The sequence below is a fragment of the Phaseolus vulgaris genome, chromosome 6 (genome assembly GCF_000499845.2).
Source record: "Phaseolus vulgaris cultivar G19833 chromosome 6, P. vulgaris v2.0, whole genome shotgun sequence".
NCBI classification, from domain to species: Eukaryota; Viridiplantae; Streptophyta; class Magnoliopsida; order Fabales; family Fabaceae; genus Phaseolus; species Phaseolus vulgaris.
This window is the reverse complement of record NC_023754.2, coordinates 28,837,368-28,862,110: the sequence shown is the minus strand read 5'-3', so window position 1 is coordinate 28,862,110 and position 24,743 is coordinate 28,837,368. Positions and strand designations below refer to the sequence as shown.

General features: G+C 34.9%; 4 protein-coding genes across 6 annotated transcripts; 2 read left to right on the top strand and 2 right to left on the bottom strand.

The window, feature by feature from the left end:
* Window positions 1-1,293: 1,293 nt before the first annotated feature.
* Window positions 1,294-8,653, bottom strand: LOC137832623 (uncharacterized). The gene is made up of 18 exons (XM_068640889.1): window positions 8,287-8,653; window positions 7,566-7,685; window positions 7,353-7,481; window positions 7,188-7,250; window positions 6,952-7,059; window positions 6,360-6,437; window positions 5,706-5,798; window positions 5,515-5,601; window positions 4,414-4,515; window positions 4,208-4,327; window positions 4,033-4,095; window positions 3,188-3,327; window positions 2,398-2,479; window positions 2,252-2,310; window positions 2,104-2,149; window positions 1,911-2,002; window positions 1,755-1,824; window positions 1,294-1,659 (listed from the first exon to the last, which is right to left on the bottom strand). Exons 1-18 carry the CDS (start codon window positions 8,488-8,490, stop codon window positions 1,588-1,590), a joined length of 1,728 nt encoding a protein of 575 aa, XP_068496990.1. The 5' UTR covers window positions 8,491-8,653; the 3' UTR covers window positions 1,294-1,587.
* Window positions 8,654-10,603: 1,950 nt separating this feature from the next.
* On the top strand, window positions 10,604-13,257 carry LOC137832622 (probable polyol transporter 4). Its single transcript, XM_068640888.1, has 2 exons — window positions 10,604-11,120; window positions 11,707-13,257. The coding sequence occupies exons 1-2, from the start codon at window positions 10,913-10,915 to the stop codon at window positions 13,068-13,070; spliced, it is 1,572 nt and encodes a 523-aa protein (XP_068496989.1). The 5' UTR covers window positions 10,604-10,912; the 3' UTR covers window positions 13,071-13,257.
* Window positions 13,258-15,591: 2,334 nt separating this feature from the next.
* LOC137832621 (uncharacterized) lies at window positions 15,592-17,339 on the bottom strand. The gene has a single exon (XM_068640887.1). The coding sequence runs from the start codon at window positions 17,254-17,256 to the stop codon at window positions 16,000-16,002; it is 1,257 nt and encodes a 418-aa protein (XP_068496988.1). The 5' UTR covers window positions 17,257-17,339; the 3' UTR covers window positions 15,592-15,999.
* A 692-nt stretch (window positions 17,340-18,031) lies between these two features.
* Window positions 18,032-22,916, top strand: LOC137832604 (NADH dehydrogenase [ubiquinone] iron-sulfur protein 8-B, mitochondrial). 3 transcript variants are annotated; one of them, XM_068640850.1, is made up of 9 exons: window positions 18,032-18,152; window positions 18,452-18,514; window positions 18,863-18,941; window positions 19,496-19,549; window positions 19,647-19,738; window positions 19,822-19,935; window positions 20,511-20,578; window positions 20,656-20,767; window positions 22,599-22,916. In XM_068640850.1, the coding sequence occupies exons 2-9, from the start codon at window positions 18,461-18,463 to the stop codon at window positions 22,692-22,694; spliced, it is 669 nt and encodes a 222-aa protein (XP_068496951.1). In that variant the 5' UTR covers window positions 18,032-18,152; window positions 18,452-18,460; the 3' UTR covers window positions 22,695-22,916. The 3 variants fall into 3 exon arrangements, with proteins under 3 accessions (XP_068496951.1, XP_068496952.1, XP_068496953.1); XM_068640851.1 differs by having other exon boundaries at window positions 18,146-18,365; XM_068640852.1 differs by lacking the exon at window positions 18,032-18,152 and adding an exon at window positions 18,166-18,276.
* Window positions 22,917-24,743: the final 1,827 nt, after the last annotated feature.

Below are 24,743 nucleotides of genomic sequence, written 5' to 3'. Positions count from 1 at the left end.
TTGAAACTAAAAAATTGAATAAAGCAATAAAATATTATAGAAAATGGAGTGATTTTGTATATATCAGCATTTATTCCATCGAAATTCGTCTTAAATTTTAGTTTATTTGCATAGGGAAAAGATAGATAGAGGAAGAAGAAGACAGAAAAGGGAACAGGAGAAGAAAAAAGTTATGTGCAGAAATATAGAGTAAAGAGAAAGATAAGAAAGTATGTGATGAGAGAATGAGATGAAGACATGAAAAGGAAATAATTTACCCTTTCATGTTTGGAAAATTTTATAATCTCGCTTCTAGAAAGACACATTTTATACTGCTTGAATATCTGATGAAAGGTTTCCCCGCAGTGGACAGCTTTTCTTTTGGACAAATATCAACATTAATTAATATGTTAATTTTTGTTAACAGAGAATTCGAAGGCATCATTTTCACTATATTATCTTAGTAGTGGTCAATGTAGTGAGAAAAGATAGAAATATAGGTTGGTGAGTGGTGGAGTATAGTAGCTCCATCTGACGGAGGGATAAAAACCATTACAAGTCCTAGCGAGTTACCAGGACAAAATAATTGAGATGGTTACCAATTAATAGAGACGATGATGAAAAAAATTAACAATTGAAGTGCTGACTTACAAAAAAACATATGTTTTCCATCATTCGTTCAAGTCACTTCAGAACTCTTAACAAAATTCCATATCCACAATTATACACTACATTTTCTTTAAACAAAGCCATTTTCATAAAAAATAAAAATAAAAAACTATTATAAAACATTTCAAAATAATGTAACATATTCTCCGAGCTTATCCTTAGCCGAAAAGATTCTCCTTTGTCGAATGAAATTTACCAATAAAAAAATTATAACAATTCATACATTTATTAGTAGTGCACATTTATTAACAGTGTAGAAACATGAAGAGAAAATTAATATCGTTATTTTAACAGAAAAAAAATAATTTAAGAAGATAATAAAACCTAAATTTTATTTCTTTCTCGGATATTTTTATTTATCTTTTTATATCTTATTAATTTCATCTAAATTATACAATATTTAAAACATTTTTTTCTCTATTTTTCACTTTTTTTTACTCTAAAAAACTAGGCTTTCAATTTTATTTTACAACTTATCTCATCACAACTTTCATCCTCTCAATTACTCTTCTCACCCAAACAAGACAGTACCGTTCAATCAAATACTCTCTTCAATTATCCTAATTTTTTCTCCTAAAACAATAAAAGAAATCATTGGCATAAATATTAATAGAATAAGGGGAAAGAAGCAAAATAAGACGGTGATTGGGGTCAACAAATTATGTGGAAGGTAGCGCGGTGATGTATTGTAAAGCCTTGGAAGGATTGAATTCATTGTATTGAATTTTGAATTAAAGCTGACTACCACTTGCTCTGCGTAGAGTCCTCATACATATATATTCCTCCTATCCAAAACATTAACACTTCACTTCCAGCCAATAAAATACAGTCGCGTTAAACCGCTGCTAACAACATATTCTCAGCTCATGGGATGTGAGAACTGCCCCAGTAGAGGGTAGCCCAGCCCCATTTTCCAGCAATAGACGAACAAGGCGCACCCTAAAACTTAAAGTCTTTCTTCTTTGACTTGCCCTCCTTTTCTTGCATCTTTCTCTTTCTCTTCTTCTCGTTCTGCACCAGACAGATAACATTACCTAAGTCACATTTACAACTAGAAAATCTAATATGCATGTATGTACACGATTTGAAGGGTGAATGTAACACACCTCTGCAACCATATCACTGAAATCTTCACGCTGACTACGCAACTTCTCCTCCTCCCTTGCTTCTTCGTACCTGTATCCAGTAGAGGTAAGAAATCACTTCCTCAAACCTGACCCAACTAACCAACTCTAAAAAGTTAGAAAAGATAAAATCCATACTTCGCTGGCAAAACATTTTCCATTGCTTCCAACTCTTCAGGCTGTAAAGTGACATCCACTTTATCTGTTTTCTGACCTCTAAGCAAATCAACCTGAAAGTGCCATAACCAGAACGCATGAAACATGCTACCCTTGAAAACAAAACGGATAGCATCATCATAAACAACCAACCAACCACAGAAAAAATTCTTACCCTTTTAGCCCCAGACTTGTCCTGTGCGCCAGTGCCAACAACATAACTGCAGAGTGGAGAAAAAACGTGGCAACTCAACACACAATCGAGGAGGGAAAAATAATGCTATTCAAATAATAATAAAAAGGTAGGTGCAAGTATAGCATACGTGTGTGTGGTTCCAAGCAAAGTTCCAGGAGCAATTTTTTCTTCCTTCTCTTCAAGTACCTACATAGAAAACAACAAAACGATAATTACATAGCAAGTCAAATCAGAAGCCAAGGCTAATGAAAAACAGCAATAAAATACACTCACTTGATAAAGAGGCCTCTCAGGCTCCTTCCTCTGTTGCTTCCGGAGGTCAATAACATCAGGTGTTTCCACTCCCGTGGGAGTGCTGAGGTGAAAAATGTAAAGGAAAATAATCAAGAGATGAGATGAAAGGAGCAGTACATAATCAACCGCCACAAAAAAAAAAAACTCTTCTCAAATCAGTCCACACACGTACACCCAAAATATTAAAGGGAGAATCATGAGCACAACAATGGTACAAGAAATTTACATTCAAATATCTGTTAACTATTCTATCCATAAGATTAGTTCATTTTGGGTGGTAAATGTTCCATATATTTAATACCAACCAATCATTAACTTCAGTGTAACAATTGGAAACCAGAAATATTAAATGTTCAAATTAAACTCTACAAAGCCATTTTACAAATTCTTGATCATCATTTCATTCCTGTTTCCTTTTCTGTTTGCTAAATGTTTTATAAATTCTAGGAACCCATTACATAAATTCTTAACCATCATTCGATAGTTTTTGTTTTCTTAAATGTTTAGCTAGTGCATATTTGGTTGTGATTAAATCTTTGGGGCAAAATTCATTCTCTTCATAAAGATTTGATAGTGCTTTAGGTGACAAAATTGGCTAATCCAAAGACATAATCATATGCCAAATCATTTGTAAATGATTTTCAAAAGTTTTATCATGAAGAATGGTAATGCAGATCACCAAAAAAATGTTGATTCTCAGGCAGTTCAAAACGTCCATGCTACCATCATAATATATAAACAAGAAAATAAAATGGTAAAATAACAATACCTTGACAGACTATCAACTGACTGAATACCATCTTCAAGTTCCTCCTCCTCCATTTCTTCTTCTTCTTCCTCCTCCTCCTCCTCTTCTTCCTCTTCCTCCTCCAAGTCTCCCCAATGTTTGGTCTTGTCAACTGGCTCTTCCTGCATAGTGAGAACACTAAATATGAAAATGGAATACCACAATGAATTTAAGAAACATTTTATACAACATATATTGCAACAGTCCTATGTAAAACAATTATCTGTATTCGTTACCAAACGACAGATAAGATTGCATTCACTCAATGACATGACTGTCTCTTGAGAGTTAAATGAGATATATTAATGCAATCCTATGTAAACTTTACACATTCCTCACACAAAGAAAGATTGCATTGACAGGACAGTCTCTGAAGAGTATATTGCAAAAAAAAAATATTATTGTGTTAAATATAAAACCATTAATGTGTCTTCACCGTCGTGAATTATTGATTCATGACATAGGATATGTGTCTATCGAGGCTCTGACCACTAGATCTAGGAGTTTAATCCCAGCTATCCTAATTCTTATAAATAGAAGTCAATTTCCAGAATAGGGGGGTAGGGTGGGTCTGTCTGTGCATTATCAAGCCTCAAGCCCAAAAAGACTTCTTAGGTGGCATGTTATATGAAAAACCATGTGAGCTTTCAAACAGCACAACTTTTGGGACTGTGAGTTCAAGATAATAGGAATGGTGGCAAGCAATAAGACTTTATATACTGTTAATGTTTTTCACTTCACATCATAAGAACCCAACGAAATTCCACATGAAACAAGAAAGAATTCCATAAGCTTTAAGGTAATTCAACTCTGGCCTTAAACCAAACCTCATAGTTAGGCAGTTCTTGCTGTTGAACACCAAAAACATCTCCATACAGTGGACGTCCATACTGTTCAGATGAACACAAGTAAACAGGTCAGTGAGATAAAGAGTGGGGGGCTCTTAGCTGAAAAAAATAATCCAGTCCCATCCACAAGTAGATATGTAAAAAAAATATATACTTCATCAACAGGAGGCTTGCCCCATCCACCAGGATGATAACCAAAGCTAGCTCCAGGGGGGATAGGAGCATTCAGTCCAGGGATCTTCAGATGAGGGTATGAGGGTGGAGGACCATATCTCTAAAAAAACATATTTGTGGTCAAATGGCCAGAAACAGAATAATATGAAAATTGCACCAGAAGTCAAAAACATATAATGTTATTACCTGCATATTTATAAGCCAAGGAGGAGGAGCACCCTCAGGCATGCCAAGAGCTTCTTTCAATTCATGAGATAACATGCCAGGTTTCATCTCCCTCAACTTCACCTGTGCACCAAGCAATGACATCATATAAAATAAGAGCAATCTCAGTCAAAAGATATGCTTAAATAAAATCTAACAATCAAATTAAAACTGGACAGGATGCCAGGAACCCTGACACTAAAAACAAATGAATGAACGCCTCTATTAAAAGGACAAACAAAGATATCCAAAGTCTAAGACGAGAACTTCAAATTGAATGCTCATAGAAATTCAAATCCAAACCCAAAAAAAAAAACATAACATCCTACCAAACAATATTACAAATGAAAGGAGAAAAAGACATTTATAACATATTTCCCAACTATGCATGCCACTGATAGGCCCATTATCAAAAGATATAGAAGCAAAGGGAAAAAAATGAGCCAAAGGAATTGTCAAGGTGATAAATGTGCCCGTGAAAACAAGGCTCTGTTAATATTCTCAGGGTTCAAGAAAAGAAAAACTACAGAAAAAGGTTCACTCTTGAATTTATTACTCAACCAAAAAAAGCAAAACAGATTACACAAAGGAGTTGCCTCCTTTCATACTGGATTAACCCAGTCACCACAAATTAATATTCCAAGATGACCCCACTAAAACAAACAGATTAATTTCCAGTTTTGCAGCGAGATGTACTCCAATCATTGTTTTAGTTTTTATTCAATCTGATTTAGTTCATCCCTTTGTTATATATTCAAATTTCCTTTTCAGTTTGTGGAATCACAGCCCCGCAATAATTTTATTTAGCTTCCATCATTCATAAAATTTCCACTTATCTAGGAGTGGAGATGGTACACAGAGATTCCTATCCTAAATTACAAACACTATATTCCAGCTAAACTTAATCAATAAATTGACCTACTGCTCCAAATTAAAGACTCTCACCCAACTAAAAAATAAATAAAATATTTTAACACTTTTCTGAGTCATAAGTTAATACAGCAATATTAAAACGAAAATGGTTGCAACAGAAACAAAAACAGAAGTTGATAGCAGTTAAAATATTCCCACGCTGGGTAATACCTCAAATTCTTTTCCTTCATGATAAAGGTCTCCAAGAGATGTCAGTTTAGGCTTTGTTTGGTATTTAAAGAATGCATCGTGAAGAACCTAGTAACCAGGAAAAACTATTAGAAAGAATGAAAATGGTTCTGGCACTTGAGTAAACAAACAACCAAATAAGCAATGCAAATGGTGCAAAACACAAATGAAACCTGATAATCTATATCCATTTTCCCCATTTTTGGTTGCATGCGCTCCCTTTGCTTTTGTTTCAGCTTCTTACTGTCCTCTTTCTCAATATAAGCCTGCATGAGACAACATATGACAGTTAAAAAAGCAACTACGGCAAGGATTTAGGTAAATTAATTAAAAGACACATATAAAGATCAGACAGAAACTTACAATATACAAATGTTAAGTTGTTGGGAACAGAAAATTTTAGAGAGGACACGTGAAAGGAAAACTATATGTAGCACAAGTCACTCTCACAAGGCTATCCCCGTTAATATCCCCAATATTATCAATCCATGCTACAATGAGTTAACAATGTGCTAATTTTATGAAAACACACCAATACTTAGGAGGGATGCAAGCTTCTAATCAAAACCAATAACCATCAATCCATCAAATATAAATAACAAAATTCTAAAATAAAAAAGAGATTCTTCCCCAAATGGGAAGCTTGTAGTCTAATATCAGGAATAAAAACAGTAATAGCTTATGATATTACAGAAAAATGTAGTTTCAAGGTCACAAATAGCATGTAAAATTTGTAAGGAAATTCATTTATTTTGTAGGTCACTCAAAAAATTCATAGCTCGTAAACACGAGATTTCTTGAAAAGCATATGTAAAAGATTGTATTACCTGTCTGATTTTCTCAATTCCAGTGGCAGCAATGAAATCAGGAAGCTGAAAGGGTGGTTTCTCTATACCTCGTTTACCCTGAAAACCAAAAAAAATACCTTCGATGAGATATAAGTACTTTCATGTGGACATACACTATGTAGTTGGCTAAGTTATATTATATCAGTCATAAAAATTGAAGATAAGAGGAATTCAGCCCAAGCATTAAGCCCAATGGAAAGGTATCTGAAAATTCAAAGCAGAACTATTAGCATCTTTATCACAAATAAATGCCCATTTACATTATGCAAAAATGTCATGATTGTAGATCCCCATTATGCAACATAATACAAGCCACATATTCCCATTTGATCTAATAAAGGTAATAAAAGAGAAATGACTCAAGGTTGCCCATTGCCAAACACCTACAAGTCCAGGATTGGTGATTGCCACAGCAGCTCCCCTGCAAGCACCATATACATACAGATAAGAGAAACCTTATCGACGTTATCTTCCTCACCCTATCACTACATCCCTCATGCAGGCTACAATTATCATATATGCTTGCATTGCATCTTGAACCGTTATTTATAAATTTAGAATGCATATTAACCTGTAAAAATTTTCTCTTCTGACACCAATGCCTGGGTACAGGTACAGTGTTCCGATAAGACTTCAAAAACACCAGCAACTTTGGGTCTGATGCCGTGGCATCCCATACCTTAAAAGTGGAACAATAGAACAATTACATGACTTTGAAAGAGTGACCGTGAGACTAAACTAATAGTGGGAACTGGGAAGGGAAGCTGAACAATTTAAATCTAAACAAGCTACACAGAACGTTCCTACCTCTACAACATCTGGCCTTGAGCAAATTTGTTTTAGTTCAGCAATTTTCATCCTCCGTTGAAGCTGAACAAAGAAACCAAACTTATTTCAGAATATTTATCAAAAGGAAGACAATAGTAAAAATTGAATAAACAAAAAAGGAAAACATGTTACAAATTGCTACACCTTTTTCCTCTTGTTAGAGATGCCTTTCTCTTTTTGCTCATTATCGTTTTCTTCTTCTTCAGAATCATCAGAATCTGCCTTCTTATTAGTAGCGGCATTCTCTTCCGAACCATTCTTCTTATCAGTATCCTAGTTGAATGATAATAAACCTCCAGTCAAACAGTATAGAAAGAAGATACAACGAGAAGAAGACAATTGAAACATAAGCTTTACCTCCAAAGCAGTAACATCAGCGAAACTAAATTTCTCGAAGATTTTTCTAAACTCTTCATCCATGCCTTCTATTAACTCGGCCTTCTCTGGTACATACTCAATCTCCACTAGTTCAACAACCTGCAAATGAAGAAAAATAACGGCATAATAAGTGCACTAACGACAGTATATTTCAAATGACATCAGGGAAATTTCAATATATGATTAGAGGAAACAACTATCTGCTACGACACCTGATCTAATCACCTAAATACCTTTCAAAACACTAAAAATTGACAACATGACACTAAAAACTGCAATAATTACAGTGATTATTCCAGTTTAAGAACTTCGATCAAAACAAAGTGAACCTGCAACCGAAGAATAACTAGTGCAATGTTTGGCACGGGAGAAATAACCCACGTTCCATGTACATGAGCCATGTCTTGTCCAAATACACAGATCATTTTGCTATATTCTCTCCAACTCCCTTTCACCCGACAGAGCCCTAGAGATTCTACCGCTATACTAAAAACTCTGAAACGCCAAGTACAAGTACGAAAACCCTAATTTCGCTGCAATATTGTTGCAAGAACACACAAATATAAACAGTCGGAATCTAACTATCCTTTCCGGCAATAAAGCCGCTGTCGATTACGAACCTCTAAAGGAATAGGTACAATAAACAACGCACCAAAGCCTGAGAAACCGTTAAAGTAACAGAACATAGATGGACAAGAACCTGATTTGAATCAGTGGTTTCTTTCGCGTCGTCACTATCTTCGGCAGAGTTAAGCACCGACGCCTCAGACGCTTTGTTGATCTTCTTCTGCTTCCGGCGACGGCGACGGCGCTCGCTTTCCCGCGATTTTTTGGTCGTGGCGGTGGAGTCATTGGAGTTGGCAACGACGCTCCCATTCTGGTAGGGAAGCGTTTCCGCGGCCATCGTTGAAGGGTTTTGCGAAATCGAGAAAGTCGATTAACAAGAGAGTTCAGTTGGAGGGATAACAATGAATCGGAGTGAAGAGAGGTGAGAGACGCGAAGAAGGAGACGAAAACGGATTAATAATAACTTGGCACCCAAACAGTCTTCGAACCTGGGCACGTGCAACGTTGTGAGATATTTAGGCCTTTTGAGCTTTGAGGTTGGGCTCTGTAGAGAAATATAGCCCAATAAAGGCTTTTACTTCATTCACCCCTTATTCATCCTCTAACTCCATAATCTATAAGTCTTTATAGGGAATGTCTTCCAAATTATATAATCTATAGGTCTATTCTATATTTGTGAATGTCTTATGATGATACAATCTAAAATATATATAAATTCAAATAATTTTTTTTAATTGTATAATAAAAAAATAAAAAATAAAATATTTTTTATTTGTATATTTTATAATGTTTTTATGTTATTTTATAGTATATTGTATTTTTATTTTTATTTTAAAGTATATGGCTAAGTGTCTTTCAACTCCATGAGACTATATATTAGGTAGTGTGATAGTGGATAAAATAAAACCAACAAATTATTATTATAAATTATTATTATAATAAATTCTAATATCATTTTAATAAGTAATCTTTACGGTTTAAATATAAGGTAAAAAAGTTAATCTCTTTAATTACTAATAATACTATGTTTGGGATACCTAGGAATTTAGGCAAGTTGTGTCAATTCGGCACGACTTTTGCGATTTTGTCATTTATAGGTAACAATGTGTGTGGCCCCAGTATACATTCTGCACAATATTTTAAAGGCTTATGAGGTCCAATTTAATCCAGTTCGAAATCATGATTATTGGTCTACTTAAACGGGACCAAATTTCTTACCTGACCCCATCATGCGTCGACATCAATCAGGAAGACCTAGCACTCAACGCATTCGTAACAAAATTGATGATTCAATTCCAAATAAGACAAAAAAATGTTCATATTGTAAAACGGAATGTCACAATAGAAGCAATTGTCTGCACAGACAAGTTTAATAATAAAATTCAATTCAAGTTTAATTATTAATTTTCTCATTTTCTTTATATATGTATTTTTTCATTCATAATATTCTTAGAACATTCATTTTCTTTATCTATGTATTTATTCATTTAATTCAAACATGATTCATACATGATTATTCAATTTTTTATTCCTTAAAACTAACACTCCTAAAAAACTATGTATCAAAATAATTTTTAACATTATATAACTTAATATCCAATATATAAACAATAAAATTTAACAAAAAAATGATGGAGTGACAGAAGTCGTGCCAAGTTGTCACGACTTCATTATGATAGGACAGAAGTCGTGCCAAATTGACACGACTTCAGTATGACATGACAAAGTCGTGTCAAATTGGGACGATTTATGCATAAGAAATCGCGTCAAATTGGCACGACTTGCCTAAATTTGTATTTTTTTTAAATAGACTCCATTTTGTTAAAAAATAAAAAATAAAAAATAACACATCATGGTCAAAAACCCTATATTTGAAATATGGATTTCAGTTATGCTTCGGACTTTACTTTCTTTAAAATATTTTAACTTTTTAACAAATATGTATTAATAAATGTTTATTTATATACTATACTTACACTGATATTATTTATTTTGAAATAAACATGGTAAATATTATAATTTAAGTTTTCATTTATTTTATTATATGAAATAACTATACACATTATTAATATTCATATGTTGTGACAATCTTTTAAACTGATTTATTATTACCAGTCAAATACAAATCTAATACGTAATGTTAATGATGTTTTTTTTTACATGATATAGAAACTATGTTCAACACTAATAAGTATATTTTACTTATAAAAAAATTAGGTGCATCTCACTGTTAAAAATACTTGCTACAATTTGCAAGCATAACAGTTATAGTTGTAATGTTTTACTGAACAACTTTGTCTTTCTAGAAATACCCTCGCTGACGGTGGAAGCCTCTTCACACAGCTCAGAAATACAAGGTCTAAATCGGAATTCATGAGGAAATCAGTAACAACAGCGACACAACCTTGGACATGTTTCGTTTTTCCTTCTTTATCTCAAACACGTATCTTTGAAATGAAAGAAAATTAGAGCCACAGGCACACTGTGTTGACCCCACTAACCCTCCACACCATAATGCGACAATTCTTTGCACCCAAAATCCAAAGAAAACTAATTTTTCCAATGGGGTGTCTGTTTCTCCTCCTCAATTCTTCTTCTTCATTCAATCGCTTTCCCATTTCAGATAGAAGAGTTCAACATAGCCCATTGACAATACAGACAAAGGAGCAGTGATTGGTACTTGATCAAATGAATGTTATCTTTTATTATTGTTGTTGTTATTGAATATTCGAGGGTGGCGAGACAAGAGAAGGAGTAGAATGGGGTTATCTGAGGTCCAAGAAGATAGGAACTGTACCGGAGATGGGGTATCTGAAATTCCGTCGGGTACCGAAACAAAATACACCATGGTGACCTCTGTTCCAGTTGAGGACAATGAAGTTCTGCAAAACAAGAAGCACCAGGCCAAGAAATATGTCTTTGCATGTGCCGTTTTTGCCTCTCTCAATTCCGTGCTTCTCGGCTATGGTAGGCAATTCTAATTCCTTATCTTCCTTTTATGTCTAATAATTCGATTCCGTTATTTTATTTTATTTACACCCGAAATATTCCCCAATACGTGTCAGTTAAAAAAATCTAAAAACGAAAAATGATTTGATTTGGTATCGTCTTTTGTGAGATTCTATACTTGTTTTAAGGACTTCGATAAGTTAACTCTCTATCACAGTGATGAATATAAAATCCAGTGTTGTTTGTCAGTTTTTTTATTTTTAGGTTGAAACTTTTTCGATGGTCGCTCATTATTCAAGAATTGAGAGTGGCTCGGAAGAGATATATGTGTGTGTATGACTAGATGGATTAGTCTTATAGTATCAGATAGCAGATATGTGTGTTCGAATATGATGAATAATTTTACTGTCAGACAAGCACTAAGGATTGAACGCAGAAAACTTAAATCCTAGTCCAACTATTAGATGAGAACCCATTGGTTTGTGCTTTGTTTGCAGCTATGTTGTGTATTGATTTATTTTATAATATTGACTGCATAAATAAACGAGTTTATAGGAACCAAAACTAAGACCGTAGTTGGTTGTGTCTGCTTGTCATTTTGCAGATGTGGGTGTTATGAGTGGAGCAATTATATTCATTCAGGAGGATCTGAATATATCTGACGTTCAGCAAGAAGTACTTGTTGGAATTTTGAGCATAGTATCCCTGTTGGGTAGTTTAGCAGGTGGAAAGACATCTGATGCCATTGGTCGAAAATGGACAATTGGTTTGGCAGCCGTTGTCTTCCAAACAGGTGGAGCTGTTATGGCTTTTGCTCCATCCTTCAATGTATTGATGATAGGAAGACTCGTGGCTGGGGTGGGTATAGGTTTTGGTGTCATGATTACACCTGTCTATATTGCCGAAATTTCTCCAGCCATTGCTAGGGGATCCCTTACCTCTTTCCCTGAGATATTTATAAATTTTGGAATCCTTCTTGGCTACATATCAAACTATGCATTTTCCAGGCTTCCAGCACATATAAATTGGAGGGTGATGCTTGGAATTGGACTTCTCCCTTCGGTTGTTATTGCTCTTGCACTGTTTGTCATACCTGAATCCCCAAGATGGCTAGTGATGCAGAATAGGATTGAAGAAGCTAGAGTTGTGCTGTTAAAGATAACCGAGAGTGACAAGGAGGCTGAAGAAAAGTTGCAAGAAATTCTGGTAGCTGCTGGGTCAGTTAATACTGACAACAAGTATGAATCAAAAGCCGTTTGGAAAGAAATATTGAGCCCTACTCCTCCTGTTAGAAGAATGCTTATAGCTGGGTGTGGCATTCAGTGTTTCCAGCAGATAACAGGCATAGACGCAACTGTGTATTATAGTCCCACAATTTTCAAGAACGCCGGGATCACTGGCAACTCTGAGCTTCTTGCTGTAACAGTTGCTGTTGGATTCACCAAAACTCTGTTCATTTTGGTAGCCATATTTCTTATCGACAAATTGGGGAGAAAGCCTTTGCTTTACGCCAGCACAATTGGGATGACAATAAGTTTGTTTAGCCTGAGCTTGTCTCTGGCTCTTCTGAGTCATGCGAAAATTGGGATTGCGTTAGCAATTCTTGCAGTTTGTGGAAATGTAGCTTCATTCTCAGTAGGAATTGGCCCCATATGTTGGGTCTTGTCAAGTGAAATATTTCCTTTGAGACTCAGAGCTCAAGCATCAGCTCTTGGAGCAGTGGGAAGTAGGGTGAGCAGTGGTGCAGTCTCCATGTCCTTCCTCTCAGTGTCTCACAGAATCACAGTAGCAGGAACATTCTTTGTTTTTGGCGTTATTTCGTGTTGTGCTGTTGTCTTTGTTCATTATTGTGTTCCAGAGACAAGAGGAAAGACTTTGGAGGAAATCGAAGTACTGTTTAAAGATGAAGATGATTTGCAAGAAAGTGAGGTGGAAATGGGAGATGTAGAGCGTCTGGTGCAGTCATGAGTTGTTGCCACACCAAATCTTTAAACTAAATTCCTAGGTATTCCAAACATAGTATTATATTCTATGGTTCTCTTGTATATATTAATGTTTATAACATGTATTAGATTATTTTTAACACTTTGTTGATATGAGTTTATACACTGTTTCATGTAGCCATAGTGGATAATGTGTTGTCCCTTTCGCATCACGTGGATACATTGTTTTATTTTTTTCTATGGCGCGATTGTTGCTTAGTTTACTAAAGAAGTGAACAATTTCAACTTTCTGATTGTTCACTAACCCTTGAACATAACATAATTAGTTAACTATCTCGGTTCAATACTAATTTAGGCATAAAAATATAACAATAATTCACTTTTAAAATCTTGTTATCAGTTGAATAGAGTTATTTATGTCTCAGTATACGAAGAGATGTGCAATCTAAAAAAAAAAAATGAAATAAATAGGTAAAAAAAACATTAGAAATTATATCATAGAAAATACATACTAAATATATAAATAAAGTTAAAGTAAAATTTAAGATCTGTCTCGAGTTTGAAAATGTGATCCTTTTTAAGTTTTGATATTTTGAATCTTCGTTTTTTTTCACAAATTTGGTAAGGAATTATCTACTTTAGTACTTTCCCACCTCATTTTCTATTAATATTTAGGTTTGGAAGTAAATGATTCTTAAATATTTGTACTTATAATTTCAATTACTGGTACGGTAATTTGTTCATTTAAATTACTATAGTTTGTACCAAAAAGTATATAAGAAATAAGACTTGGCATGGCTCCTATTCGAAATTTAGTATATATATATATATATATATATATATATATATGAGAGGAGTTTGACTTAAAATGTAAATTGTTAGTTTAATAATATCAGGTTACATTTTTTTTAAAATGGTTTCTTGATGATATCTTTTATTCAATATAATATTATATTTATCGTGATATTACTTACTTTAAACTTTTTTAAAAAATACTTTATTTTAAATTTACACTTTTTAAATACATATTTCCATTTTTTATGAATTGTACTTAAATTCAAATACATATTTCCATTTTTTATGAATTGTACATAAAATTTATGATTAAAATTAGGGGTGACAATACGGATTGACCTGTCCCATGCGCACTTGGCCGGCATATAGTGGACCGGGTTGGTTTGCCCCACATAAAATTTGTGGGCTGATTTTTCTAACCGGTTTCGCATAAGGGTTAGCCTGCGGGTCTCCAGGCCAACCCGCATAAGAAATATTTATTAAAAAAATAATTTTTTAAATATAAATTTTGAATTTCTTTTATTCAGATGCATTAGGTAAATGGTCTCATAATATTATTTTCATAAAACATGCGTAATAAGATGTTATTAAAAATTCTGGAATGTAAAATAATGAGGCTACATGAAGAAAATATGGAGGTATAGAAAAAAAATTATACATTTTAAAGTTATGCGGGTCAACCCACACTACCTCACACTTGACCCGCACGGGCTGCGGGTTATGCAGAGTGGACCTAAGCGGGTCAACGGGTTAAAATAAGTAACTCATCCCACGTTTTTTTCAACGGGCCACAGACCGGTCCGCACGGCCCGTCCCACTTCGTTACCCCTAATTAAAATGAAGGAATAAGAAATGACACCATATCAAAGAATATTGTGACCAAATTGATTGTTAAGGACTTATTTATTGTAATTTGGTATATGATATATACACTTTGATATGTTATAAAATATCTTTCCAAAATAAAAGTTTTTAATATAAAAAAGTAATTTCTTTTATTCTTATAACTTGTATAAGACCCAGTATCATTTATATGTCAAGATACTCCAAATATAGATGTTTTATAACACCCAAATCTTACTCTTTATAACCTTATTATGTATAAATAGTGCAAGAAACTTTGAAAATATCAAAATAAAGGCGTAGTAACAACCTCTTCACGTTGATAGCCACATCGCATTTATGGGTTTTATGTTTGAAGATGTTATGGGATATAAACAATTAAGAAAGAAATCTCCACATTGAACAAACCCACCATTACAGAGATGTGGTTCCATTTCCACTTCTGTAGTATACATTCTTCTGTTACAGAGTGGAGAATGATTATTAATACTATAATGAGAATTTCTCAAATTTTGTTTCCAATCCCCTAAAGATGAGAGTCGGCAAGAAGTATGTGTTTGAACTAAATAGGTGAATCACCTGTCTGTACAATACACGAAAAACACCCTTCTTGTCTCTTACCATTACCATGACTGAACTCTAAATTTAGAAAATACAACAAACTTGCATGATTTGTATCTTTTAACACCCTCCATATCTGGTTTCATTGGTTTTACATATTTCGCACCTTAAACAGCTGCACATCTATTCTTAAACACACGTTTTCACCTTTTATCTAACCATTAGTGAGCCAAACATTTAATTTGTAAATTGGATTTAGAAGCTGCTTTGGATCTTCCTAAACATATTCACAAGAACTATGACTAGCAAAAATGAAAGCAAGGAGATTGGGACAGAAGGCGAGTGTCACATGGAAATAAAAGTAGGTGCTCTATTAAGATTGGAAGCTGAGAAATCACTTTCACAATTTAATTGTCTCAAATAACAAGACAAATATCAATCAACTTTTACTTTTCACTTGTCAACTGCAGGCCAAAACCACAGCTAAACATGCCACCCTCTTCACCATTCAGTGGGAAGGAACGTGTCAGAAAATTTTCACATCATATTCCTCTCAGATCTTTCGAACAGATACAACAAAAAGGATCATACATTGGTCCAAATTCAAACCTCCTTGTACTCTATCAAATATATTCTTTTATTTTTTTATACTTGCAACACAAACATTGCTTATAACTACTTTAATTTAAAACCTATCATTCTAAGTCACTAATTACAATATTTAATCAACAAAAGTAAAACTGCAAACTTGAAAGCTAAGTGTTGCAGAAGATGCAACAAGCAGAGATGATACTATCCACAATGCTTCCCTTAACTACTTTAAGTTTCCTACTATGCCTGTTCCACAAGTGCACTGCAAAGCTTTCTTTGCGAATTTGCTCCATTTTATTCACCAACCATTTGGAGGGAATCTCATCTCTAAACAAACCTCCAATCCCTCTCCAATCCACAGGATAAAACGCAGAAGGAGGGAGCACAGTGAAATTGAAGCCCGGTTTCCCATTCACCCTAGACACTACCCTTGAGATCAAGTAAGGACCATTATGCCCCCACTTGTTCCCATCAAAGGTGAGTGCAAACTCCTCGATGAACTTGAAAAGCAAAGGGTGCTTCTTGTCAAATATCAACACTGCATTGTTCAAGCGGCTCCATTTGCCGGTTTTGACATCGAAGTTCTGTGCACCAATGGTGTTTCTCAGCTTGGAGAAACTCTTCAAGACTATGACATCTAAGTCAATGTAAGTGCCTCCAAACTTGTACAACAGAGCAAGTCTAAGCAAATTGGAGAGGTTCTGCCCCAAAGAGACCTCACCGGGATTCACATTCCCTTCCTTCAAACGGTTAAACCATAATTCGGCATGTGTGTTCTTGAATATGTAGCCAAAATCTGGAGCAATGGCCATGACCCTGAAGCCATTACTCGCAAACGGTTTCAGAATTCGAGTTCCAGTGTGAGAATCAAGGGACTTTGACACTATGACTAAACAAGCTTCAGGGTGAGACTTGAACAAGCTCTCTATAGAGATCAGCTCCCTCTCACCAAATGCTTTCAAGGGAGAAATCCAAGTCATGAAGAACCTCACCCGGCAAGGAGAAGAAGAAGAAGAGGTGTTGAAGAATGTTTTGAGTCTGGAATGAAAAAGTGAAACAGGGGAGCGAGGTTCTGAGCGCACACTTCTAAGGCCACGCTTGTGCTTCTTCACTCTCTTGGCCCTTTGAATGGAGAGGGAAAGGCTTTGAGTAGTAGTAGTGTTTGGAAGAAGGGGCAAAAGGGAGTTGTTGAAGAGAGGTGAATTGGCGGAAGATGAAAGATTGAAGAGTGTTGGAGCAGAGCGTAGGAGAGGGGACTTGGGGAGATGGAGAGAGAAGACGGTGAAAGCGTTGTAGGAGAGGAGGAGGAGAAGGAGGAAGGCGAAGAATGAAGTGGGTAGGGAGAAGAGTAGAGAAAGCATGGATCTTTTGAGGTGAAAAAAGGGGAAGAGTTTTGCGTTTTGCTCCATTTGGTGAAGCATGAAGAAGGAAAGAGAGGTTCAAAATGTTAAGCACGTTTCACGAGGAAACAGAGAAAGTGGGAGAACATTTGCATTGAATTGAGAATGGCAGAATGAGTGGAGTGAAACTACCTTTTTGTTTTAAACTTTTCCACCCCCATATTCTTTTTTTTTCTTTTTCGGTTTTGCTCACGTACTCTTCCTGTATTACAAAAGTATATTAAATTAACATTAATGTAAAATAGGAAAATTGTTATAATATATCAATTTTAACTTAATAAAAATTAACATCAATATTAATATCCATTTTCACAAGAACAATTTATTACATGTATTAATGGAAATTAAACTTTAGGTAAGATTAAACTAGGTAACGCAAATTGTGATATTACGAATATAAAATCTACTTAAAAAATCACATTGAAAATTTGGGTTTTCTTCTTGCAACTCTACATTTTTATTCTTGCACTCCTATATCATTTGAAATACCAAAATTATTTTTGACAATTTTGAATGATTTTAGAAGGATTTCGTAACTAAAAAATGTTTCCAGAAATACAGATTTCATAAATAAAGAGTGTTTATGGAAAAGAAAATCAAGAAGGCAAAAAGTTATTATGAAATATTTGTTCAAAAGACATTTCAAAAAGAGTAATCCAAAGTCACTTTTAAAAGGAGTAAAACGGTCTTTTCAAAAAATAATGGGATGCAGGAAGACATTTGTTGGGGTGTGGAAAGAAAGACTCTCAAAATTTAATTTCATTTAAAAACCCATGACAATAAATGGGTTGGGCTGGACTGTTTTGCGGGCCCGTTGTGTTGTGCGAATCTCAACACTAAAATATTTCCCATTTCTTTTCCGTTCTTCTTCGTATGCTTCTCCTCAGTTCTTTTTCTGAGATCAGTCTTTGCATCAGGTATTTTCTTTGTTTCTTTTTCCTTTCTTGAGCATTTGAACCGCCAATGTTAAAAGCGGAGCCCAAACAAATCTTTCTTGTCTTCTATTGCTTCAATTTTCGCGCTGTTTCTCAATATTAACCTGTATTTGGTTCAACCACCACTTGTTTACCCCTTTAAATTCAATATTCTCTTCCCACTTTTTCGGTTCCTGTTTATACCTTTGAATCCTTGTAAATAATTGTTTCGCTCGAACTTAATTATTCAATTTGAAAGCAATACTACACTGCATTTGATTCTTTAATGTTTTCATTTCCAGGTTTAGGGAATGGCTGCAAATTTAGCTCGGAAATCACTCCTTGCTCTTCGTGCCCGCCAATTGGTAACATTAATCTGATTTCGATTCTTCGTTATTTGTGGAAATGAAAGAAACAAGGAAAAAATTACTCTTTATAAGATTTTGATTCAATCAAGAAACTAAATTTTATCCGAATGCCCTATATTTCTTCCCATCTCTTCCTTCAAGCTGTGAAATGGATTCTTTTTTTTCTCCTTTTTGCTGTTATTCTGATTTCTGTCTGGTTATGTGATGCCCTGGTGCTCTTAAATTATAATTTACTGGATAGTATTGAAGAGGTTGCTGTGAATTAGATATGGATCATTTTAAATGTAGGATGCCCAATGTTTAGGTTATTACTTAATACTATCCCTTGTTGTTCTGCTTGTTTAGGCTGTAAGCGGTCAAGGGCTGCACAACTCCCAATCCTATGGGCTTCGATTAAGTGCACACTCCTACTCTACCAAACTAGGTCTGTTATTTGTCTTAACATCCTCATGGGCATATTTTCTGCACTGCTATAGAATGGTTAGAATTAGAAAGCAAAATGATTGAGGACTGGCTGAATATGAATTTTTATTGTTTCCTTCACCAAATTATCCATTGCATAACAATCATGATCCAGTTTCAATAAATGAACTTCTTGAAAGCGGATAGTGAGCTGGGTTCACATGTAAAAATAAAATATATATTTAATTATGTATTCCTTGAAAACACTACAATGCACTCCACTCTTCCATCCTCAGGTGATACTGGTGCTGTGAGTTTTTACCAGTTCCCGTACTTTAACACACCCTCCCCCTCCTAAAAAGGCAGATAATTACGTGGGTCAAAGGAACAACTATTCAGAATTGTGTATAGTGAACAAACACGACATTTCTTTAACTTTGCAAATACTTTCACTAGCATGACCATTTGTCTGTCAATAGTAATAGCCCTTGATCTCCATTTGCTTTTCACTTTCATGTGTTATGTATTCATGTCCTCCTTCACATATATCATAATTCTGAGATGCACTAACTGCAGAGGATGAACAAAGGGAGCAACTTGCAAAGGAAATTTCAAAGGATTGGAGTGCTGGTATTTATTTTGAATCCTTTATTTTTTAGTTTGATTGTTGTTCTTTTTGACTTTTTCTATAATATAACTAATTCATTGCTGGTATTCTGGATGACAGTTTTTGAACGAAGCATCAACACTCTCTTTCTCACTGAAATGGTTCGAGGTCTAATGCTGACTCTGAAATACTTCTTTGAAACAAAAGTTACAGTAAGTGTCTTCTGAAACTGTTTGCTATCCAATAATGATGGATATTCTAATTAAATGCTTAATGCACGACACCTTTAATGCAGATCAATTATCCATTTGAGAAAGGACCTTTGAGCCCTCGTTTTCGAGGTGAACATGCACTCCGACGATATCCAACAGGAGAGGAACGTTGTATTGCTTGCAAACTTTGTGAAGCTGTAAGGCTTTGATTATTTATAATTTTGGTTCGTCTATGATCCTTGAGAGCATGCATACATACACCAAATGGCATATAACCACAGGACAACATTTTCCTGTTTCTTTCATAAACTGAACGAAGCTTGCAATTTTTAAGACTATTTTGTATATTCCTGTTTGTGTGTGTATGTTACGAAGTGTTGTTTCTACATTGGTTAATGTAGAAAAAAATGTGCAGCTGTTTTGGTATTTGAAAAACACACACTACACAAAGTGTAAGAGTTAGACCATTGGTAGGCTTTGAGCTCAAAACCATGCGGCGGTCTCTAAATAGTGAAATCCAAATAGTTCTAGAAGAAAGGACTACAGGGGACCAGCTAACAGCTAACCCCAAACAAATGAGCTATGCAATCTATACATGAATACCCTAATTAATAATTACAACCAATGATCGATCCATTACATATTTGCATTGTCCTAATATTCCTTTTCCAGGTTTTCTTTCTTCTTTTTTATACGTTCCCCATTTCTCTCCTTCCTGTCCGTAGAGTCAGCAGCTGTATGTTATTGTTTTCTCTTAATATTTTCTTATTAGATATGTCCTGCACAAGCAATCACAATTGAGGCTGAGGAGCGGGAAGATGGCAGCCGCAGGACAACTCGGTAAATTACCTGCCTTATCTGCCCCCTCTTCTCTTAGCCCACTCCATTCTTGCTCTCTTATCTGTTAAATCTTTCAGGTATGATATTGACATGACCAAGTGCATCTATTGTGGATTTTGTCAAGAGGCATGTCCTGTTGATGCCATTGTTGAAGGGCCAAACTTTGAATTTGCTACAGAGACTCACGAGGTTCATTTTTATTTCCTTTATGCTGAATTATGTAAATATTAGGGGTGGTCATGGATTGGATTAAAATCCAATCCAAATCCAAATAAATAGATTGGATTTAAAATCCATATCCATTTTAACTAGATCAAATTTAAATGGATTTTTTTTTTAAATCTATTTAAAGTGGATTAAATCTAGATTCAATCCATTTTGTTAATTAGATTAAATCCACTTTGTCAATTACATTTAATCCATTAAATCCATTTTGATATGGACACAAACTAACTTGACTCGAATCGGGCCTAAGTCGACTCAACCTGAACACAGATCAACTCGGTTCGACATCGGCCCGGGCCTAGACGCCTCAACATCAGCTTGAGCCCGGACGACTCAACATCGGCCTGGGCCCAGACGACTCGACAATTGCCCGAGCCTGGATGATTTGACATCAGCCCGAGCTCGTTCGACAAGACATCGACCAGGGCCTGCTCCACTCGACATCAGCTCGAGCTTGGATGACTCGACATCGGCCCGGGCCCGTTTGACTTGACATCGGTCTGGGCCCAATCGACTCAACATCGGCCTAGATGACTCGACAATGGCCCGAGCCTGGATGATTCGACATCGACCTGAGCCCGTTTGATTGGACATCGGCCCAGACCCGCTCAACTCGACATTAGCCAGGGCCCCAATCGACTCAACATTGACTCGAGCCCGCTCCACTTGACATCGGCTCGAGCCCAGACGACTCGACATCAGCTTAAACTCGGACGACTCGACATCGGCTCAAGCTCGGACGACTTGACATCGGTCCGAACTCGGACGACTCGACATTGGCCCGAACCCAATCTACTCGACATCAACCCGGGCCCAATCTACTCGACATCGGTCTGGGCCCGGACGACTCAATAATGGCCTGGGCCTGGATGACTTGACATTGGCTCGAGCCCGCTTGGCTTGACATCGGCCCGGGCCCGTTCAGCTAGACATCGGCTCGAGCCTGGGAGACTTGACATTGGCTCAGGCTTGGTCAACTCGACATTGGCCCGGGCCCAATCTACTCAACATTGGCTCGGGCTCAATCTACTCGACATTGACCTGGGCCCGTTCGACTTGACATCTGCCCGGGCCCGGGAGACTCGACATCGGCCCGGGCTCGTGAGGCTCAACATTGGCCCAGGCCCGTTCGGTTCGACATCAACCCGTGCTTGCTCAGCTCAACATTGGCCTTGCCTGTTCGGCTCGACATCGACGCGGGCCCGGCGACTCGACATCAGCCTGGGCTTGCTCGGCTCGATATCGACCCGGGCCAGCTCAGCTTGACATTAGCCCGGGCAAGCTCGGCTCGACATTGACTCGGGAATGCTCGGCTCGACAACTGCCCGGGCGCACTCAGCTTGAAATCAGCCGCTTGGCTTGATATGGGCCCGGGACTGCTCGATTAGACATCAACCTAGGCCCGCTAGGCTCGACGTCGGCTAGATTGTCTTGGCTTAACTTGGATCGGACCTGTCAAAATCCATCCCAAAATGCAATTTGGATAATCAAAAAATGTATCTAATCTATATCTAATCCATATCAAATTAAATGGATTGGATTTGAAATCCAAAAATATAGATTTGGATTTTAAATAAATCCATTTAAATGGATTAAAATTAATAAGGATATGGATAATTATGGATTGAATTTTGTAATTTGTTTTTTGCCCACCCTTACGATAATAGATTCTCGCTAACAATTGTCTCTATTGTTCTTTACTATTAATTATATGTTTAACTACTATTTATTATTCCATGCAATTAATTGTTTACTTGCATATTTATTTACTTCTGGTCGTTTTTACCTGTTCTAGGAGCTTTTATATGATAAAGAGAAGCTGCTTGAAAATGGTGACCGATGGGAGACTGAAATTGCTGAGAACCTGAGATCTGAAAGCCTTTACCGCTGAAATTTTACCATGTGATCATTGCCTGTTGCTTTTTTCGGTCTTATTAGGCAATGATGAATAAAATGACCACCTGAATGGTTTTAAAGAACTGTATGCATTCACGATTGTTACGTCAGGTTTTTTCTTGTCAATGTTTTGCATTGCTGTTAAGTATACAATATTGTTGACGTTTATCTCATTGAAATATTGAACAAATATGAAAATAATTGAATTTTGAGCAAATTGGCAACTTGTATGCTTGTGTTGGCGTAATTGATCCTTAGAGGATGGAAGTACTGATGCAGTAGTGCAGTTTTCGGATTCGATCATTGCGAGCATGTAACATTTTTTTTACGAGGTTGTATAAATTCTTGTGAAATAGCAAAATCACTTTTTGTTGGGAATTTTAACACTTAGCAGGGTTGATATTGGTCCTGCTTAATTTTTTTTTGCTATTTAACCAACATGATTTTCTATTTTCAAAATTACTATTGTTGAAAGAAACATTTTCTATTGAGTATTTACAAAATGGAAATGTATTTTAGTTTTGTCATTGAGTGTCTTGCTTTTATTCAAATATGCTTGTGTTGTGTGACACTTACTTGCTTTTTATTTCCTGGTTTTATTTTTATTTTTAAATACAAAAATAGAATCATATTTTTAATCTGCTTTTCAATTTGTACAGAAAATAGAAACAAATATTTTTGGCATTTTCTGTACAAATTATTTAGAATAGGAAAAAAACTAAAAACAGTTATATTAACACTTTTTTAAAACAATATTTTTTAATTAATTTAGCTCAAATTTATTTTCTATTTATAGAATTTTATTATATAAAAAGTTACACGATTTAGTAGTGTTATTTTTTCACACAGCTTATGAGTATATTTCCCTTTTTATTCTTAATTTTCAAATTTAAAAATTTAGACTGCTCATTGTTGTTATCATTATTTTTTTTCTTTTCAAATTTAAATAAATAATTATTTTATTTTAAAATTCCAATAATAAATTTGATTGTATTTAAATATTATATAATTATATTCTAATTTAAATAAAATTAAGTGTACTTTTATATCAATTTAATTCATGAAAAATATGATTTGGTAAATTTAGTGTATATTATTAAATTATGTATAAAAATGTTTACTTCATACGGATTAAAATGTTAGTAGAATACAATTTCACACAAGCTAATCAAAGTTGATGAAAACAAAGGAAGATTGAGAGATAAAAAAAACAATTTTAGTTATTTTTTCTATTTATGGATTTGTTTATTCGATAATTGACAGGGAATATTTGTTTTTAAATCTTGCTTAAAATATTGAATTTATACATACATATATCCTATTAATTTGTGCGGAAGATTGCTGTTGTATAATTTTTTCATTTCATAGAGCCTGCAATGTGATCCTCTAATATTAATTAAAAGTTTTACTTATATGTTTATAATTTATACACTTTATAATTAAACATATTATTAAAAAAAAATTATAATAATTTAATCCCGATTCAATTATAATAAAATGAATAAATCATAAGTAGCTTTTAAGTTTGAGTTGATATGAAGCTCATCACTGATATTTGTCCAGCTCAGTCAATGATGAATTTTTGAAGGATATCATGTTCTATCCACCATATTAAACATCATCACTTATTGTTGCAAACTACTATTTTAAATTCTAAAACAACTATGCCATTTAAGATTCTGTATAAAAATTAAAACACCAAACACAATATTTTTATATTAAAATAAAATTTCTTACATTAAAAAAATGCATTTGCAAAACTCCTAAAACAATATTGTAATTACTATTAATATTAACCACTGGAAATATTTTTTATCATAATCAAAGTAAAGTATAATTGAAAAATGAGTTATTATGATAGTTATTTAACTGATATTAATAAAATTACTAACAAATTGTACAGAGAAACCGTCAAAAAAATCTTCATTATTATTAATTGTTATAAATAAAATATATTGAACAAGTTTAATTAATATCAAATAAAAAAATAAGGTATCTCAATTATAAAATAATGGGTCAATAATAAGTTTCTTATCTTGGTAAT

Excerpts from the sequence above, each read along its gene's own strand:
- LOC137832623 (XM_068640889.1), bottom strand. The coding sequence starts at position 8,490 with ATGGCCGCGGAAACGCTTCCCTACCAGAATGGGAGCGTCGTTGCCAAC. Across the intron at positions 2,150-2,251 it reads TTGCTTGGAACCACACACAC|TTATGTTGTTGGCACTGGCG; the intron begins GTATGCTATACT and ends TCCACTCTGCAG. Across the intron at positions 2,003-2,103 it reads ACAAGTCTGGGGCTAAAAGG|GTTGATTTGCTTAGAGGTCA; the intron begins GTAAGAATTTTT and ends TGGCACTTTCAG.
- LOC137832622 (XM_068640888.1), top strand. The coding sequence starts at position 10,913 with ATGGGGTTATCTGAGGTCCAAGAAGATAGGAACTGTACCGGAGATGGG. Across the intron at positions 11,121-11,706 it reads TTCCGTGCTTCTCGGCTATG|ATGTGGGTGTTATGAGTGGA; the intron begins GTAGGCAATTCT and ends GTCATTTTGCAG.
- LOC137832621 (XM_068640887.1), bottom strand. The coding sequence starts at position 17,256 with ATGCTTCACCAAATGGAGCAAAACGCAAAACTCTTCCCCTTTTTTCAC.
- LOC137832604 (XM_068640850.1), top strand. The coding sequence starts at position 18,461 with ATGGCTGCAAATTTAGCTCGGAAATCACTCCTTGCTCTTCGTGCCCGC. Across the intron at positions 19,550-19,646 it reads TTCAAAGGATTGGAGTGCTG|TTTTTGAACGAAGCATCAAC; the intron begins GTATTTATTTTG and ends TCTGGATGACAG. Across the intron at positions 20,768-22,598 it reads TTGCTACAGAGACTCACGAG|GAGCTTTTATATGATAAAGA; the intron begins GTTCATTTTTAT and ends TACCTGTTCTAG.